The sequence below is a fragment of the Artibeus jamaicensis genome, unplaced genomic scaffold (assembly GCF_021234435.1).
Source record: "Artibeus jamaicensis isolate MK-2021 breed Jamaican fruit bat unplaced genomic scaffold, CSHL_Jam_final contig_511, whole genome shotgun sequence".
In the NCBI taxonomy this organism is placed as follows: Eukaryota; Metazoa; Chordata; class Mammalia; order Chiroptera; family Phyllostomidae; genus Artibeus; species Artibeus jamaicensis.
This window is the reverse complement of record NW_026521866.1, coordinates 3,065,806-3,079,391: the sequence shown is the minus strand read 5'-3', so window position 1 is coordinate 3,079,391 and position 13,586 is coordinate 3,065,806. Positions and strand designations below refer to the sequence as shown.

The 13,586-nt window shown below is 41.1% G+C and overlaps 1 protein-coding gene across 3 annotated transcripts in view; it reads right to left on the bottom strand.

The window, feature by feature from the left end:
• The window catches only part of GNAL (G protein subunit alpha L), a 163,460-nt gene that overhangs the window by 100,962 nt on the left and 48,912 nt on the right, over positions 1–13,586 (bottom strand). For 2 of the 3 annotated variants that reach the window (XM_053668810.1, XM_037147977.2), the window contains exons 2-4: positions 11,750–11,822; positions 10,664–10,718; positions 10,395–10,514 (exon numbers count right to left, since the gene is read on the bottom strand). In XM_053668810.1, the coding sequence (XP_053524785.1) occupies positions 10,395–10,514; positions 10,664–10,718; positions 11,750–11,784 (210 nt within the window). In that variant the 5' untranslated portion in view covers positions 11,785–11,822. Of the gene's footprint in view, positions 1–10,394; positions 10,515–10,663; positions 10,719–11,749; positions 11,823–12,037; positions 12,186–13,586 lie in introns of all 3 variants that reach the window. The other variant, XM_037147978.2, reaches the window with a different exon arrangement.

Genomic DNA, 13,586 nt, shown 5'->3' with positions numbered 1-13,586 from the left:
AGCCATATTCTAAATCTACACTGTGTCTATTTTTTATTTATTTTTATTTTTTCTGTACACTTATGGTTTGTGTACTTTTTAAAAATTTTTATTTACTTGTCTTTAGAAGGGAAGGGAGAAGAGAGGGAGAGAAATATCAATGTATGGTTGCTTCTTGTGCATCCCCTGCTAAAAACTGGCCCCTGCTAGGGACTGGCCTGCAACCCAGTCATGTGCCCTGATGGGGAATCAAACCATGATCTTTTTGGTTCCCAGGCCCGTGCTCAATCCACTGAGCTATGCCAGCCAGGGCCACTGTGTCTATTTTTTTATAAAAACAAGTGAAAAGTGGGTTTGGTAGTCTATGCCCATCTCTCACTATCTTCCAATCTCCTTTCAATTCCCACCTTTGACTTTAGCTAAGGTGGGTTCTTTCCACCACTGTTTAGTTCTCAGGGCTCTGCTGATGAAAATGTTAGTCTCCCAGAAGATCCACATACTGGGTGTTATCATGAAGCCTTCAGTCTGAGCCCTATAGTCCTTCCAGAATTTCTAGTATAGCCCATGTAAGTTAGCATTATATTACATGATATACATTTTTGAAATATTTTATTTGTTTATTTTTAGAGAGAGGGGAAGGAAGGGAGAAAAAGAGAGGGAGAAACATCGACATGTGAGAAAAACTTTGATTGGTTGTTTGTCACACACCCCCAAGCAGGGACCTGGCCCACAACCGAGGCAGGTGGCGTGACAGAAATCAAACCGGCAACCTTTTGGTTTGCAGGTCAAGGTCCAATTCACTGAGCCACACCTCTCAGGGTGTAAATTACATGATATTTTATTGTTCATTAATTTTACATATCATATATTACATATAACCTACATTACATACATCTTGTTTCTTCACTAACTCTTAAGTTTCTTGAGGCTAAGCTTCACAATTTAGACTTTGTGTAATTAACAGTCCTAAGTACAGTGTGGAGCACATGGCAAATACTTGACTTTAGCACACGTTTCTTGAACATAACTATAGTTGTGCATTGCTTGATGATGGGGATACATTCTGAGAAACACATCATTGGGAAATTTTGTTGTGTGTACATCATCATGTGTACTTACACAAATCTAGGTGGTATAGCTACTGCATACCTAGACTGTATGGTATAGTCTATTGCTCCTAGGCTACAAACCTGTGCAGCGTGTCACTGGACTAATATTGTAGGCAACTGAAACAATGGTAAGAATTTGTAGACTAAACATACCTAAACATAGAAAAGGAATAGTAAAAATATGCTATAACAGATAAGAAATGACATATCCATACAGGGCACTTACCATAGAGTTTGCAGGACTGGAAGTTGCTCTGGGTGAGTCAGTGAGTGAGTGGTGAGTGAATGTGAAGGCCTGGGGCATTGCTGTGCACTACTGTAGACTTTATAAACACTTATACTCAAACTACACTAATTTATCATTTTTTTCTTCCTTTAATACATTGAACTTAGCTTATGGTAATTTTATAGACATTTAAAATTTTTAACTTTCTGATTCTTCTATAATAACAGTTTAAAACAAATACATTGTGCAGTTATTTCTTTATATTCTATTTTATAAACTTAATTCTATTAATTTTAAAAAAGCTTTTAAAACTTTTTGTTAAAAAGTAAGGTATACACTTCTGCCAAGATGGAGGCATAGGTGGAGATGCCATGCTTTCTCCCACAACCAAGTTGAGAGACAATAAAATATTAGCAACAGAAAACACAGCCAGAACACAGAAAATTGAACTTTTCAGAAGTCTGATAACAATAAATTCTTTGGCCTGACTGGTAAGAGGGGCAAAGTCAGCAGCTGGTGGAGCAGGGTTGCACAGGAAAACCCGGTCAGACTCAGGCTCGTGGATCCCAGGTGTGGGGTTGCAATGGGCAGACCCAGTGAGTGACCGAGGTACCCAGAGAGGGTGCAGGACGTCGGGTTGACTGTGGTCCCGCATTCGTGCACAGATAGACCAACGAAGGAGTGGGCAGTGAGATGACGGGACCGAGCAGGCCCCTGCAGCACGAGGCAGCAGAGGGGGCCGCCATTTCCCTGCTCTGTCCCCGCCCCCACATACAGCGTCACAACTCAGTGACCTCAGCGGCCCTACCCTGGTGAACATCTAAGGCTCCACTCCTCATCATTAACGGGCACAAACAGACCAAAATGGCTCAAGAAGATCTCAAAGCCCCAAAGCCCATAAATCTAAGTGACGAAGAAATAGCAAAACTTTCAGATGCACAGTTCAAAACACTGGTGATCAGGATGCTCACAGAACTGGTTGATTTTAGTCACAAATTAGAGGAACATATGAAGGCTAAACTAATTGAAATGAAGGGTATTGCACAGGAAACCAATAGTGATGAAGAGGAAACTGGGACTCAAATTAAGGGAGTGAACCAGAAGGAAGAAAATATGGCCAAACAGGAAAATATGAAGAAACAAGAATTCAAAAAAATGAGAAGAGACTTAGGAACCTCTAGGACATCTTTAAACGCTCCAACATCCGAATTATAGGGGTACCAGAAGGGGGGAAAGGAACAGCCACCAGTGGAAAACTTATTTGAACAAATAATAAAGGAGAATTTTCCCAATCTTGCCAAGGAAATAGACTTCCAGGAAATCCAGGAAGCTCAGAGAGTCCCAAAGAAGTTGGACCCAGAAGAAACACACCAAGGCACATCATAATTACATTAGCCAAGATTAAAATGAAGGAGAGAATCCTAGAAGCAGCAAGAGATAAGGGGACAGTCACCTACAAAGGAGTTCCCATCAGACTGTCAACAGATTTCTCAAAAGAGACCCTACAGGCAAGAAGGGGCTGGAAAGAAGTACTCCAAGTCATGAAATCCAAAGACCTACAACCAAGATTACTCTATCCAGCAAAACTTTCATTTAGAATGGAAGAGCAGATAAAGTGCTTCTCAGATAAGATCAAATTCAAGGAGTTCATCATCACCAAGCCCTTATTATATGAAATGTTAAAGGGACTTACCTCAGAAAAAGAAGCTAAAAAAGATGAACAGTGAAAGGACAGCAAACTCAGTTATTAAGAACCACACCTAAAACAAAAGCAAACTAAGAGGACAGCTAGATCAGGAGCAGAACCATAGAAATGAAGATCACATGGAAGGTTAGCAACAGGGGAGTGGGAGAAGGAGAAGGGGGAGAAGGTACAGAAAATAAGTAGCATAGATTGTAGGTAGAAAATAGATAGCGGGGAGGGCAAGAATAGTATGGGAAATATAGAATCTAAAGAACTTGAGACATGTGATCATAAACTAAAGGGGGGGAATGGTGGGGGAGGGGGTGTGCAGGATGGAGGGGAATGAAGGGGGGAATAGAATGACTGTAACGGCATAATTAATAAAATATATTAAAAAAGTAAGGTATACACACATTAGCCCAGGCCTATACAGGTCAGAATCATCAATACCTCTGCCTTCCACCTCCACTTCTTGTCCCACTGGGAGGTCTTTAGGGGCAATAATGTGCATGGAGCTGTCATCTCCTAGGATAACAATACTTTCCTCTGTAACCCCTCAGGAAGGACTTATCCAAGGCTCTTTTTGAGGAGGTGTGACTCTTTTCAGAAATAGATCCATGGAAGTTTGCTTGATTTGTTGATTTTTTGATCGTAGACTTGTTTATAAGCAGACAATAGTATCATGAACATTCCTCTTCACCAGTGAAAACCTTTCAAACTTTTAAAGAAGCTTGTTAAAGTCTGCAAAAGCTTCTGCTAACCCCTTCATTGTGAATTTTCCTGGGGGTGTGTGGTTCTTCTTTTTCTCCTATGGTTTCCTTTCTCTTGCTTCTTCTTCAGCTACGTGTTTCTGTTCAAGTCCGACAACTTCTCATTAGTCAGTTTTTCAGGAACCACTTCCAGAAGTTCTTCCATGTCACTCTCATCCAGGTTCAAATTGTTTGCCATCTCAGCCACAGCATTGTTATTTTTACAACTATTTTACTCCTGGAAAATCCTGTGAAGTCGTGGATGAACTTCTTGAGTGTCTTCTTCCAAATGCCATTCATATACTCCTTGGTGACATCACATCAAGCCCAAGCAAGGTTCTTGATGCACAGATATTGTAATCCTTCCATAATTCTATTAGTGTCTTCCTCAGTTGCAGCAATAGACTGGTCAAAGGTCCTCCTCAGTTACCAGGCCTTAAAAGCTGCTATAACTTCTTGGTCCATTGGTTTGAACAAAGAGGAGGCATTTGAAGGGAGAAACACCACTGTGACATTGGGGAAATAATGTCACAGTGGTGACATTATTCAATAGGGATCTTCAATAAAAGGAGAATTGTTCTGGGGAATTATCAACAATAAGTAAAATCTTGAAAGGTATGTTATTCTCCAAACAGTACTTCTTCATTTTTCTGGCAGTGCAATGCAGTAAGGCATCTTGGAAGAGGAGATGGGTCATACATGACTTATTCCTCTTGTGGTACACTGACAATGTGTGTTCATTGCTGTGTTTGAAGGCCCTGGGGTTTTCACTGTGACAGATCACAAAGGGTTTCAATTTCTAGCTTGCAACACTGCCCTCAAGCAAAACTCTTATCTTGTCCTTGAAAGCCTTGACACCTAGCATTGACTTGGTCTCTTTATGGAAGAAAGTCCTTTTAGAACAGGGAGTTTTTATTCATATAAATATTTGTTCTTGCAAGTAATTTTCTTTCACGATCAGCTTATTAGAGGTTCCAAAAATTCTTCAGCTGCCTTCACATCAGTACTCGTAGATTAACCACTCACTTTCACATTATGTAATGAATAGTGATTCTTCGATTGTTTAAACCACCTAGTGCTAGCAGTAAGTTCAACATCATAATTGGGTCCAGCCTTTTCAATATCACAACCTTTTTGCTTTGGCTGTGATGGTCACGGTGCTGAGAGGGACATGCGTCTGTGTCTGGTCTTCAATCTAGGTCATTAAAAGTTTCTCCATGTCTGACACGGGCCTTTCTCAAATTTTTTGTTAGTCTCATTGTCTCCAATGAAGCAGAACAGTTTCCATCACTTTGGTCTTGTTCTTCAAGATCATAGTTATGGTGGAATGGGACGTGACTGACTGGTGAACAATAAGTGTCACTGATTTTCCACGTTTGTAGTCCCCGATCACTGTTAATTTCATTTCCAGGTCAATCACTCACCATGGCCTCTTACTGGCAACATTAGCAGTAGATTTTGTATGCTTAGGTACCATGATGAACATAACCACATGAGATTAAATCAAGCACAAGAGAAATGATGCAATCAAGGGATGCAGTAACATGAGTTGTATGAGGCTACTGCTGGCTAACGCAGCACACTGTTTTACAGCAGGCTCTCTTAATAAGTAGAAAAAGTACACTCAGATAATAAAAGGTGTAGTATAGTAAGCGCATAAACCAGTAACATAGTAACTTATTATTATTATCCAATATTAGGTACTGTACATAACTGCATGCGTTATATTTTTATATGATGGGTGGTACAGTAGGCTTGTTTATAGCAGCATCACCACAAAACAACATTATGTGAGTAATGTGTTGTGCTATAACGTTATGATGGCTATGACCTCACTCACTAGGTGACAGAGTTTTTCAGCTCCATCATAATCTATGGCACCACTGTCATATGAGCCATCCACTGCTGACCAAACAGTGTTGTGCAGCACATGACTGCGTGTGCCAAGCAAGGAGGATATGGTTTCTACCCCAAAGAAATGGCAAACCTCAATGTGCTTAAGCATTATGTGAGCTTTAAATAAAAGAATGGGCATAACAGTTAAACATTTGAAATCATGACACATATCAGCTTTGTAAGTCAGTCCAGCCTTGTTAGTTGGAGGAACTTAAACTCAACACCGAATACTTACTAAGTGCTCAATATGGACCTTAAGGACAAATATACAAAATGCACGTGTGTTCTTGGGAATCTTACTTTTTTAGGTAGAGGATATTAAAAAAATAGGCAGGTTTCTTTTTTAGATCCTCACCTAAGGATATGTTTATTGATTTGAGTGAGAGAGAAACATTGATGTGAGAGAAATACATCCATTGGTTGCCTCCCATACATGCCCTGACTGGGGACTGAACCCTCAACCTTTTGGTGTACAGAATGACTCTCCAAAGAACTGAGCCACTGGGTCAGGGCCAGTAGACAGGTTTTGAAAGTGGTGAGAGCAAGACAAGAACTGATGGGAAAGAGTAACAGCATACACCGTATAGATGTAAGTGAGCATGTCACTTGGGAAGGAAGCCAGGGTTTTTTTCTTTTCTTGGGAAGAAATTTTAAACTATCTCTGTGAAAAAAAAAACAATGTGGGGTTGGCAGAATGTCCTAAAGACAAGAGGGAAAAATGCAGGATGAGCACAGAATGAAACGGGAAATTCATGTGAGAAAGACGACACATGTTATGCCACAATGGCTGTCTCTGGGGATGAGACCTCGGTGCCTGGGGCAAGAGGAGTCAGAGAGAGACTTTTCACTCTTTTATGTCTTTTGGATTTTGTATCATAAACAAATACTTCTTATTTAAACAAATACAAATCCAATTTTAAAAATAAAATTGCTTTGTGTAGTGACACTGTTATCCATAAAGTTGATTTAATTCAAACTATATGCCATAATAAAGGACAAAATAAAAATTGTATGGGATTATTTTAAGAGGTGAAGGAAGCCCTGGCTGGCATAGCTCAGTGGATTGAGTGCGGGCCTGCGAACCAGAGTATCGTGGTTCAATTCCCAGTCAGGGCACATGCCTGGGTTGCAGGCCAGTTCCCAGCAGGGTACTCACGAGAGGCAACCACACATTGATATTTCTCTCCCACTCTTTCTCCTTCCCTTCCCCTCTCTCTAAAAATAAATAAATAAAATATAAAAAAAGTAAAAAAAAAAGAGGTGAAGGAAAAACCCCATACATACATTCATAGATGATATTCTCATGCAAAACTCATTATATTGCCTCTTAAAACCTCAGTGTACCTTTCTCATAAACCACATGTGTCAACTCATTCAAATCTTGATTTGACATATGGGTAGCCTACTGCTCCTTTCATCACTTCCCAAGAGGGCCCTGAAAAGTTCAAAACGTTTTTTCTCAGAGTTATGTAAAACTACCAATAAGGACAAAATGCTCTAATACTGAGGTATTTTTAATGTCATATCCTTCTGAAAACAGCAGGTGTCTTTACATGTGAACTTTTGCTTTCGTAAACCAGGCAACAAACTTTCAATACATCCAAATTTGAGATGAAGCTTGACAGCACATTATCAAAGGATTTGAAGTTTCACTGACATTCAAGAAATTAAAAAAATGTTGCTTTACTTTGTGACAGTTCAAATTTATTTTCTTTTAAAAAATATTTTATTTATTTATTTTTAGAGGGAGGGGATAGGAGGAAGAGAGAGAGGGAGGGAAACATCAATGTGTAAGAGAAACATCAATGTGTGGTTGCCTCTTGCACACCCCCAACTGGGGACCTGGTCTGCAACCCAAGCATATGCCCTGACTAGGAATCTACCTGGCAACCTTTCAGTCTGCAGGCTGGTGCTCAATCCACTGAGCCACACAAGCCAGGGTGCAAATGTATTTTCTACAAGAAGAAACAAGTAAGGGAAATTTGTGGCCAAAGCCCAGTTTTCTTGGCGTGTTGGTGTAGACAAGATGGTGCTGCTTTGGCTGATCCTCCAATGATGTGCTTTTATGATGTGAAAAGCAGCATGATGATCCACACTCTATTTCATTTCCTTATGGTATTTAGAAGTAGTCAGAAGAACTGACAAAAGCATTCTCCCTTAAATATTTATTGTAGAGAAAATGTATTAGTGTGCTAAAACTAAAGTGTAGACAGTTTGATAACAACAGGATATTTTTATAGTCTCAAAGGACATTCCTAAGCATACTTAAAAATTACAAAGGGGAAAAGAAAGGTACCTCTACAGAAGAGACACACGGCAGATAGCACCTCACTAAGTGATCAGAATTAGTGTCCCCAGTTCTTGGGAAGGACACAGATCACTTCTGTACTTTTGATGCCAAAGCACTAGCTAAGTCTAGTCACCAACCGAGTCTATGGTTTCTAGAGGAACCATAGAAAGGACATTCCGTAACATAAATGTCTGGTTAATGTCATGAAGAAAAAAAGGAAGGCTGAGGCACTGTTCTAAAATAAAGGAGAAATAGAAATTAAATGCAGTTCTTGTTTCTGGATTGGATTACTGATCAGAGTTATTGTTACTACCATTACATAGTTTTACTATATTATTGGGACAATTGTTAAAACTTGAATAATATTTGTAGATTACAAAATAACACTGTATGAATGTCAAATCTCCTAATTCCAATAACTGTGCTGTGGTGATGTAAGTGGATGTCCTTTTTCATAGGAAATACATACTGAAGTATTTAGAAGTAAAAGAGCAGGATTTCTGCAACCAACCCTCAAGTGGTTCATAAAAAAGTGTACTAGTATGGCCAAATATTATCTATTGATAAGTCTAGGGGAAGGGTTTATGGGAGTTCTTTGTACTATGTTTGTTTTGGGGGTAGGTTTAAAATAGTTTCAAAATAAAAATTAATTATTAGAAATATACCTTATGATAATATTTCAAAGAAAAAGAATTTAAAAAGTATCTTCATTGAAGCTCTAGACCTCATTGGAATATTTTAATTGATAGTGATTCCTCTTATTAGTATATCAGATATGCAAACAAAGAATAATACTAATTCTCTATGGTGGTTCCATGCTTTTTTAGCATTTTGACATAAGCAATGTGAGGATTAGAAGGTTTCTGATGGAGTAAATGTCCTTTGCTCAATGTCAGACAAACTCCAAAAGCACCATTCCAAGGGTAGATACGCAAAAGCAGCCAAAGACAACTTGCATTTCGTGGCTCCCTGACTAGGCTTGGCAACTGGTTCTCCACAGCCTTGGGGGGGGGACTGGAATCTCTCGACAAGCACTTGAAGCCTTTGTAACCTGTCTGCTTTTCCCTCTATTCTTTCAGCTGTTGGTCTCCAACCTGCTCTCATCCCCACTGAGTCATTTGTAGATCCTGGCAAGTGCCATCCCCCTTCTGCACTTCTCTATGTCCACTTCTGCTCTCAACGTTACCATTCATGGAAGTCTCAGCTTGGCATGAAGCTGGTTGGGGGAGGTGATCACGGTTTAACCCCCTCCAAGCCATCTAATCAATTATAGACAGTTTAGTAAAAAAAAAGTGGGCATTGCTGTGACAGATGCCTTATCTCTTTTTCTAGCCATTTTGCTCCACCGACTCCTTTTTAGAAATTGTAGAAATCTCACTAGTTACATTGCAATGCCTATCAGAAGCAACAATCCCATGGATTGCAAATAAAAGCTGTAAATAATAATGTGCTGTAAATACGTTACAGGATGCAAATAAAAGCCTAAAAAAGTAATTATCTGCCATCTGGATACAGAGCCTATAGGACAACCATGTTGTGTTCAAGAGAAGGGGGAGGGCTGAGCAGGCCCCACGGACCCGCACTTGGGTGAAAACAGGGCAGAGCCTATCTATTGTACACACCGGTTCTGCATTGGTTTCCCTTGAAGGAGAGGATTCTGAGGGTGAAAAATGTTGCAAGACTACCATGCCAGGCAGTGAAAAGTTTGAAATACTGTTACTGATGGGTACACACACACAGCACACCTATATACTTTTGGGCACAGCTGTAACAAAGGTGATTTCCTGAGAAATTTAACAAACATATTTTGCTTCGAAACGTGCGTAATCTAATTGCCAAATAACAATATTTTAAAGAAATGTTTATTCACAAATAAGAGAAAATTAATATTCATATCCTATTGCATAAGCAATACTGTCATCCAAGTGATTAGGAAAGCAGGCCTAAATCCTGCAGATGTAAAATGAACTACATTTTTCTACCAGACAGTAAATGTTCAGAAGTAATCCATGTTATTATTTACAGCATGTATTTTCTTGTCATTTGATCTGAAGGATACACACCTTAAAAGTAAATTGAATTCTGTTCTTCCAATTTTTTCCTTTAGAAGCATTCACATATCAGAAAGTACTTCTCTCTACTCATGGAATCTTTACTCATTTATTATCTTGGAAACTACTTAATCGTTAATTCAGAAATACATATAGGAAAAAGTGCTAAAGATATTTCTTAAAGATATGCTGTCTTCCTGAATATCAGTCTTACCAATACATTCACAAAAGCATTTTTCTAGTCCTATTGTTAATATTTTGATACAAAGGAAATGATTTCCTTTAAGCAGAGTTAGATTTTGAAGAGAGTTAATAATGAATTAATATTAACATTGATTCTCAGTAAGCCACCTCATTAAAAATGGTTCCATCTTGCACCACCTAAAACATTTCAATAAAGATTTACGTACCTGGGAATATTCAAAGTCAGTGATAGGGGCTATACTCTTGATATAGTCTGATCGAAATTGGTTCTCTGGGTTGGCCAGTGGAACTGGAGGTATTATAGTACTCATTGCTGAAACAATTGTCTAAAATGGAATAAAGAAAAATATATATGTGGATAAACATACCACTTAGGCTCCATGTGTGGTAATCTAATATATTTCTGTCTACACAGTTTCAGAGAGAATAGTACTTAACTTTTTAAGTAAACAAGCATTTAAATAAAAATCCTTACCACAATAGCATCTTTAACATTTTTCCGAATGTCCAGAATTTTCTGCTTCTTTTCCCTGTTAAAAGAGAACATTATTAAATTAAATAATTAAAAGAGAAGTGTTATTAATTTATTGTTAGCACTGATTTGAATGAACTGAGTGGGATTTTAAATTTCCAGCTGTGGCACTTGGCTAAACTAGCTTTCCTAGAAGTCAACATCAGCCCCCAGGACAATAGTTTTTATCCGCCAAGTTTTTATCTGGGAAAGGAAAACATCCCTGTTTTCTAATTTGTACTCTAAACCAATTTGAATAGCTTTAAACAGCTGTAAAAGTTACACAAAATGTGGCAAACTTGTCATGTCATAAAAAGGATTTATCTATGTATTGGGTTGGCCAAAAAATTGATACGGTTTTGTCCATAAAGTCCATAAAATAAAATACACATTTTTTCATTTTCACCAAGAATTTTATTGACTTGGATATTTTGAGTATGTCGGCTACCTCCGGTGTGGTATAACTGGTGATTGTTTTCCTGTCTCAATTTGATCATTATCAGCTTCAACTGGTCTACCCAACAGTGGAGCATTGTCTGGTAAAAAACTGCCAGCACAGAAACCTTGAAACCACTTTTGCCAACTTCCATCAGTCACTGCACCTTCTCCATACACTGCATACATCTTTTTTTGTTGTGCTTTTACCTTTCTTGAAATAATAAAGCACAATATGCCAAAATGTTGCCAATATTAAAATGGCTACTACAGATTCACCAATTTGTTGTTTTTTAAATGCACATGGATATGACAGCTGTCACAATACAAGTTAACAAAATTGTTTAGAATGAAGTTAAAAACAGCTAATGAAGCATTACTAGAGGTATTTTATGGAAAAAAACCATATGAACTTTTTGGTCAATCCAACATAATACACCAAATTCAACAATACACCCCTATATTCTTCTCCCTTAAAGGTAGAAGAATATCGAATTACCCAGTTCAATGAGTAAACTGATTGCCTACTTTCTAAGCACTTTAGGGGAGGCTGAGAAAGAAGTTACAAAGTTTGCATGCAGTTCAGAAGCAAAATCGAAATTGATCATTCCTTACTCTGGATTAAATCCATTGACATGCAGGATCCTCATTTGTTTGACGATAGTGCTTTTCCCAGACTCACCAGCCCCTACAAACAAACGAAAAGAATGCTGTGATCTGTAGCCCTTTGCGTTTGCCATCTTTCATGCCAACACACATTGAGCAATTATCCTACCCCAACGCACGCATTCTCGACCAAGTACACGGCAGCTCTGGGCTGGAGTTGCCGGCTGGAGTCGCTGGCTGTGCGCTCCTCTCCAGCCAGTAGCCTCTCCAGCCACGGCGGGTCCCCTCCCTTCTTACCCAGTAGCAGCAGGCGGTGAGTCGCTTTGTAAGCCAGGCGCTCTTTCTGCAACTGCTTCTCGATCTTTTTGTTGGCCTCGCGTCTTTCTTTTTCATCGACGCCCTGGTCTTCTGTTGTCTTGCTGTTGCCCAAACAGCCCATGCCTGCCTGCTTGGTTGGACGTCAGGCAGTTAGGAATTTGCACAAAAAAGCAAAAGAGAGTTGTAGATAATGCGCGGATCCTGCCACGGCTTCTTTTCCTTGGTGCTGAAAGAGATGCTCTGGTCTCTCGGTGTTTTCCAATCAGAACGCGTTCTTCTCCCTCCCCCTGCCCACCGCAAATTCGTAACTAAGAAGGATGCAGGGAAGACGCACGGAGTCAGAGGCTTTTTAAAGATATCTGTTCAGAATTATTTGCTGGATAAATGGAATACAGTGAATAGTGCAAGGGGCAGAGAGCGCCGGGCTCTGCAGGAGCCGGCGGCGTGGCGCTGCGCCCTCACCCGCCCTGCGGTCCCCCTCCCGGCTCAGCCCGGCTCGGCCCCGCCTCCAGGTGCGCGGCGGCGAAGCGCCCCGAGGGGGCCCGGAAGAGGCCGTGTTCTCCGTCCGGTGCCGGACCCCGAGGAGTGGTGGCCGAGAGAGCCGCGGGAGCAACGGACTGCACTGCTGAGTTCCCACAGGCGACTATGGGCACCTACTCGCTAGCCTGCCGCGCCCCTCTCTGCCTCCTGCGCGAGACCTGCGCTCCCTCCGGGTCTGAATTCCGCGGGGGGTTCCACGCTGCTGGGAAGCGGGAGCTGGCCGGCTGGAGATGGGGGGAGGTGGCCGCACGCTGGTTCTGGTGGACGGAGTGGCGCTAGCACGAAAGGTGCTGGCCCTTGAGAAGCTCATCCACGTGGTGTCCCAACCACTGCCGGGCCACTGTCTCACACCCAAGCCCAGGAGAGCGGGTCTGGGCGGGAGCTCCCTGCCAGTCCTCGGGTTGCCTCCCTGCTCTCAGGCAGGGGAGGCCTCACGCAGGATCATACATATTCTATCAGGGAGGAGGCTCTGTAAGAAGCTCACCAGTCACACCGCCTTTGTTCCCTTCATTTTCTAGACTCTTCCAGCACACCCACACCGCCGCCTCCCTTAGCCTCTTGTCTACCTCCAGCCCCCGTTTTCCTTTGCAGTACTCTGAACAGCTGTGCTCCTTCTCTCGAGGACACTCTGACCTCAAAATTGGCATTGTAGCCAGGAACAAGTGAGCGCAAGGGACAGGCATGTGTCCTCAGGTATTGTGATTGAGTGGGAGGTAGGTCCCTCCATTGCTACTACAGCCAGCCCAGAGGGGCAGCCACTTTCTTTGCACTTGGGTTGCTGTACTTGAAGGAAGAAGGGCAAAAGAGGTGACTGGGCAGTTGTCCTGGGCCAGCACTGTGCTGTGGAGCTCACTTCCCTGTGAGTTGTCACAAGTTGATGCTGTCTAGGCTCTGGGGGCCCAGGCACTGCACGAGGATTCTTTTACATGCCTTTGCTGAGCTCTGCCTTCAGGTGCCCACTTTTCTCTAAATCCACAACATTTCCCTC